This window comes from Triticum urartu, unplaced genomic scaffold (assembly GCF_003073215.2).
Source record: "Triticum urartu cultivar G1812 unplaced genomic scaffold, Tu2.1 TuUngrouped_contig_6550, whole genome shotgun sequence".
Classification (NCBI taxonomy): domain Eukaryota; kingdom Viridiplantae; phylum Streptophyta; class Magnoliopsida; order Poales; family Poaceae; genus Triticum; species Triticum urartu.
The window spans coordinates 8,452-15,187 of record NW_024117320.1 but is presented as its reverse complement, the minus strand read 5'-3'; the positions used below and the strand labels follow the sequence as shown (position 1 = coordinate 15,187).

The 6,736-nt window shown below is 43.8% G+C and overlaps 1 protein-coding gene across 1 annotated transcript; it reads right to left on the bottom strand.

The window, feature by feature from the left end:
* Window positions 1-608: 608 nt before the first annotated feature.
* On the bottom strand, window positions 609-3,467 carry LOC125530773 (RNA-binding protein 48-like). Its single transcript, XM_048695176.1, has 9 exons — window positions 3,431-3,467; window positions 3,091-3,271; window positions 2,904-2,987; window positions 2,695-2,775; window positions 2,083-2,222; window positions 1,876-1,972; window positions 1,401-1,470; window positions 948-1,010; window positions 609-851 (listed from the first exon to the last, which is right to left on the bottom strand). The coding sequence occupies exons 1-9, from the start codon at window positions 3,465-3,467 to the stop codon at window positions 774-776; spliced, it is 831 nt and encodes a 276-aa protein (XP_048551133.1). The 3' UTR covers window positions 609-773.
* Between the last annotated feature and the right edge of the window lie 3,269 nt (window positions 3,468-6,736).

Below are 6,736 nucleotides of genomic sequence, written 5' to 3'. Positions count from 1 at the left end.
ACACGACTCCGAAGCCCTCCATCGTCGAAGAAGAGGGGCCACCACCTCGATTCTGGGCGCTACAAGGAGCACCCAACACCGCTCCAACTGATGTCGTCGCCCATACAACGACAACCGCCGCTGCGACCATCAGATCCGGGCATAAGGGCCCGAATCCCTCGTGTGCCACCACCTAGTCAACCATGCTCGACCTTCCGTCTCCGCCATCCGCGCCTGCCGTGGTGAGGCCCCACCGGCCGCCGTCCACCACGTAGGGCTTTGCCCGGCACCTTCCTCCGTCAACGGCGGGTGGCTGGATAGGAGGAGGTGCAGGGGCAGCGGTAGGGTTTCGCCCGAGCCGTCCCCTGGGAGCACGTGAGCGCTGAGCCCCTCTCTGTTCTTTTCCATTCTAGAGAAAACCATTTTTGTAATTTTGTTGTTTCTAATCCAGGATGAAACTGAATGACAAAAATTAATTTGGTTTAGCATGCCTCCAGCGATAAAAAGAACATGCTTCTGCTTTGTGAGTATTTCCTCGAGAAACATCATCATCGCTTCGTTATTTTTCAGTGGCCTTTTCTTTCTTTTTTACAAAGACCAAGTATCAGGTGCGAAAGTTCAAAGTTGTATCAGGTAAGAAAATTGGCATTTGCATAAAGAGAAAAGACTGGTACAACAATCTCAGCTGGCCAGTTCTAACTTCTAAGAATCAAGTAGGACGATGCACAAAGGGAAGGCTACAAAGTGGAGTAAGCCACATAATTCCTAACGCGTGCTCCACGCCATCCAGTGATTCAAATGCGCCTACGGTCATCGACCCTTGGTTTCTTGGACGCAGCTACAGCATTGGAACCATCACTGCCGGACTGTATCTGTTATTTTGAAAAAAAAAAATAAAACTCTTAGCTTATCCATGTGGCATGTTAGGCGATAGATAACACATAACAGTAACACATATATACTTTTACCTTATCAAGCTTCTGCCTCACAAGATTTACAGTTGCATTCATCGACTCGGATGGAAAATAGTCCTGCGATCAAAAGGCAAGTCCACCACAAATTGATCAAAAGGCATTTCATGAAAGGAAAGAAAATCACAAGCCATGAAAAGGTAAAAAGGGGTTTGTTGGAAAATCCTAATGGATGATGTGCCGCACTAATGAGCTGAGCTAGATTGCACACAGCAGGATATCCACAATTCCAAATACTACGGATTTTGCCCTCGCCGAGTACTTCACATGAGCAAGCGCACTAATGCTGTCTTTCTAGCAGTAATGCATCTTAGTTGACCAGAGCTTCTCCCTAGCTTTTCTAAAAATAAAATTCCCTTAAAGCACGATCTAGTCTGCTTACTAAATGGCCCAATTTCCATCAATGGACAACTTGGTTTTCAGCCTGAAAATTGTATTACTACTACATACCTTATTAGAGGACACATGACTGAAACGAACATCTTCGATATGAGAAGCATGAAGTGTCTTTGTGTATTCCCTGAAGATGATAAGATGAGTCTTTAGACGAGCAGTCACCTAAGTGTTCACCTTTTTCTCGGAGAACAGTCACACTGTATTCTTCTGGACCTCTAGCCTTTTATTAGGTATAAGCGATGTAGTACAAATCCTCAGACAAAATAAGATTGTATATGATCTATTCCCTAGAAAAAAGAATCCATATCTCGAGTTTGGATGATACTGCTAGGTCTGAATATTCACATTGATTGTTCTAGAAGAAAATGCATAGAAGCTCAGGGAAAGCATGACCAGAAAAACTTGATGGAAGAAGTAACTGCATGTAATATCATATGACAAGCAAATTATGACCAACTTTTAATTATCATTTGTACACCGCAGAACTAAATAAAGAGTGGAAACAAATGACAACATGTGAAATAATAACCTCTTATTGGGGCTCATATGATGATGCAAGTTCCCACTAGAAGATCCCTGCCCTGGAGAATACTGAGTTAACCGTTCTGATCTGCTTCCAACAGAGGCTGAAGCAAGCAAATATATAAATCAAACAATTGAAGAACCAAGGAATAAATACTGTCATCACAATAATAAATTCTAATACGAAGATATATCTTTGTAAAAAATGGCATACATCTTATTCGGCCGAGGACTTCGTTTCTCCGGACTTCCAGTTTCTCCTTGGTATCCAAAATACTCTCAAATTGAGGTGCATATGACACCTGCAGCCGGTTGCCAAGAAATACAGACTCATCTAACTTCCTTTTTGCGAACCTGCAAAATGAGTAAATTACAGCGCCAATTCCTCACTTAAAGAAGTATTAGGTATTAGGAAGTATGAATTTTGATGAAAGAAAAGATAGGAAACAGGTGGTTGTTAAAACTATTGGCTCCAGATTTGCTACCCTAAGTGCCAAAGACTGAAGCAGAATACCTGAACTAAAAATCATGCCCTCAAAGAAGGTCCAAGGAATAATCAAACCCTTCCTTTGATTAACATCTTGGTAATCCCAATTCACAAGTAAAGGCACACATACTGGCATCAAAGTATACTAGTATCTTATTAAATTTTGCTTCTGGAATGCCTACCCAAGTCACCTTTCCTCAGTTCATTCCATTAATTATGCTGAATAATAAGCCTCTGTTTTTTTCACTCAATTGCATAAGCACGAAACACTGACAGTCCAACAAATTCAACATGCTACTTACATCCTTCAGTTTTCAGTACATATTCAGAAATAGTCACCTCGCGTTGCTGACCTGCGAGAACTTGATGAAGAAGACGTCGGTGTACTCCTCGCAGTCCTCGGCATCCATGGCTTTGCACCTGAACCAAAACAAAAACACATCACTCACAAAGGAATATCAAAATGGTGAGAGCGAAACTCGGAAGGAAGGTACTGAACGCAAAACGTTAGAATAAGTGAATTTTCAGGTCGCTGAAGGATGGCTCACTCTTCCAGCGGCCCGTACGACGAGAATAGGGTGCCGAGCTCGTCGCCGCACCCGAGCGAAGGCACGTTCCGGATGATGAGGTACCTGCGGTTGGTTTGGGATCCGCGGCGAGCGGGGAGGGAGAAGGATTGGATTAGCGGCAGTGCTGCGGAGGAGGAGATGCCGGGGTAGGGCTGGGAAATGGTACTTGGACTCGTCGCATACTGTGTAGACGCGCACGGTGGCCGGCTCGTCGCGGCCGCGCGGCCCCCCGCCGGCAGGATTCCGGGCCGGGGCTGGGAGCGGCGCCGGCGGGGATCGGAGATAGGTCGGAACTTGTGGCTCGTTGTGAGTTGTGACTCGTGTGAAGGGAATGGGTGCGGCCGGAACTTATTTTGAGTTCGGGTGCACATGGGCAAAATGGTCAAGCACATATAACTGGAGTATATAGTTATTGAAAACAAAAAGCTACTAATACATAATGAAAATGAAAAGACAACAAAGCATCAAATGATCACCAACAAATAAAATTACAATGGAAACCATACCAATCGATTTTTTCTCGTTCGATTGTGCACCGTCCATTGAAGCTTGAAAATTGTATTAAACTGACAATAATGAAAAGAGGCGCCTGTAAACGCTCATACAAGACTTGAGATAACGCAATAGCCATCCACTACTAGAAACAAGATCTCTAACAACAGATTAATGAACGTCCGCTGGGGATCTCCCATGCAACGCAAATTTGTGATCCTTCACCATCGGTTCAAGGGTTGGAGAAACCCGACTATGCCGCAAAGCAAATAGAAAAAAGGTCGAAGTCGCCACACCAAACGCCAGACAGTTACTTCTCTTGATTGATACACCAACTGCCAAGATCCAAAAAGGGCTAACAGATCTGGTAGCCCCTACACTCACAAGCCATTCATTAGCTTCGGATTGAACACCATCGAGGTAGGGAGAGGTTGGAGAGACCTTATTCCAACATATCATTGTCAACACCACCTCCCTGATATCGTCAATGAAGCAACACCTAATGGAAACAATGACCTAGCCATTCGTCAGCGCCGGATCGACATAGTTGAGGTAGTGACAGGCCGGAGGGACCTTATTCTAGCGCATCATCATCGCCACCTTGTTGATGTCGTCAAGGAAGCAAAACATAATGGAAACAAGGACATACTAGACATTACAAACTAAAGACACAAATTAATTAGTTAGAGATCAACCTTTTTTTTAAATCAAGTTGCATTTATATATATTTGATCAACTAACAGATACAACTTGATAATTGGTACCTAAACAATTTGTTGACAACACCTTGCCTGGATCTCGTGTGGAGGCTCCGGGCGCCCTCTAGTGAATTAGGACAAGATGATAGCTCGCCATGAGTTCACCTAGAAACTCATGACGCCATTCGGGGCAATCTAAAAGTGTGAAACCATCTACGCTCTCCGGACCAACCTAGATATGTGCAACCATTTTCAAGACCAAACGAAATGGTTTCGGACGCCCTCCTAGCCAATATAGAAACATGTTGACTTGGCCCAGAGCCCATCCGGAGGGATTCATAGGCTCTGGGTGCACTCGTCTGAATCAGGCAAGATCTAAGGGCCGAGATAGGATTCTAAAACCTTTTCTTGCACAAAAAATTTCAGTTTTCCCATAAATATAGGAGGGATTACAGACGATTGAACAACACACAATCGATCAAACACATCCATTACTACTTTGTGAGTATTATTTATCATTTACCCTAGTTTCTTGCTTCTTATACTTTGTTGTTCATCATAATCGACTGTAGTGAATTATAAGGCTCTATGGGTGGCCAAGCCAACCTAGGGGAGCACATTGTCGCTGCACTCATTAACGGGGCCCCTCCCAGGCATGTGGGGTTTCAAGTCTCATTATACCTCACTAGCTCGTCTTATGTATTACGCTCTCGATGAGGCTCCTTTGTTGATATGTCATGGTTGGATCAAGCAGCTCGTGTGACTTTCTGAAGCATCGGTTTCGGCGGCAATAAAAAATCTAGCAGACCGGTCAAAATCAGCAAGATATACACCCAACACTTACTCCAATCTATCTTTACAAAAACTGTAGCAAAACAACTGTCACACCAACGTTAATCGGAGACCTCCCCCAAAATAAGGAGCGACCGTTGTGGACCCTCCTCCCCTTGGAGAGTCTTTGTTGCTTGGAAGCAACTTGACTGGATTGTTAAACCCCAATTTATTTGGCAAAGCTAGTCCATGTCGTATGGCTGGAGCTTCTATTGTCCCAACGCGTCAATGACATAAGTAACTTCTTCATTGCAATCTACCCTGAACCTGCCCATCTCATCTTGAGCCACCACTCCAATACCGCATGTGCACAACTCATAGTCGAAAGTAGTGTCGACATTGCTTGCAATAAACCCTTCTTTTGATTTTGTCCATTCACTCTTTCTTTTTTCACTTGTTTTCCTCAACAGGATATTTAGTATATTAATCCTAATAAATAGCTAATATTTTTCATAGAATTTACTTAAAAGAAACTTTCATTTGCTTCACCTTTATATACTATTTATGTTGGAGTTCTTCACCTGTATGATTTGATGGGGAACGCATCACGTGGTGTCTCGGCACGACGAACTGTAGCAACGGTGCATACTCAAGGAGAACACTTGCACCTTGAAATTTAGTGAGAGATCATCTTATAATGCTACCGCCGAACTAAGCAAAATAAGATGCATAAAGGATAAACATCACATGTAATCAATATAACCGATATGATATGGCCATCATAATCTTGTGCCTTTGATCTCCATCTCCAAAGCACCGTCATGATTACCATCATCACCGGCTTGACACCTTGATCTCCATCGAAGCATCGTTGTCGTCTCGCCAACTATTGTTTCTACGACTATCGCTATAGCTTAGTGATAAAGTAAAGCAATTACATGGCGATTGCATTTCATACAATAAAGAGACAACCATATGGATCCTGCCAGTTGTCGATAACACTGTTACAAAACATGATCATCTCATACAATAAAATTTAGCATCATGTCTTGACCATATCACACCACAACTTGCCCTGCAAAAACAAGTTAGACGGCCTCTACTTTATTGTTGCAAGTTTCACGTGGCTGCTACGGGCTTAGCAAGAATCGTTCTTATCTACGCATCAAAAACCACAACGCGGTATAGTGATTGCTTTTTGATCTTCAGAAAGAACCCTGTTCATTGAATCTGATTCAACTAAAGTTGGAGAAATAGACACCCACTAGCCACCTGTGTGCAAAGCACGTCGGTAGAATCAGTCTCGCGTAAGCGTACGTGTAATGTCGGTCTGAGACGCTTCATCCAACAATAACGCTGAATCAAGAATCAACTAGTGACAGCAAGCAATATGTATATACCCACACCCACAACTCCTTTGTGTTCTACTAGTGCATATAACATGTACGCATAGACCTGGCTCTGAAGCGATTGTTGGGAAACGCAGTAATTTCAAAAAAATCCTACGCACACGCAAGATCCATCTAGGTGATGCATAGCAACGAGAGGGGAGAGTGATGTCCACGTAACCTCATATACCGTAAGTGGAAGCATTATGACAATGCGATTGATGTAGTTGTACGTCTTCACGATCCGACCGATCCTAGCACCGAAGGTACGGCACCTCCGCGATCTGCACACGTTCAACTCGGTGACGTCCCACGAACTCTAGATCCACTTGAGGTCGAGGGAGAGTTTCATCAGCATGACGGCGTGATTACGGTGATGATGAAGTTACCGACGCAGGGCTTCGCCTAAGCACTACAACGATATGACCGAGGTGGAATTCTATGGAGGGGGCACCCCACACGG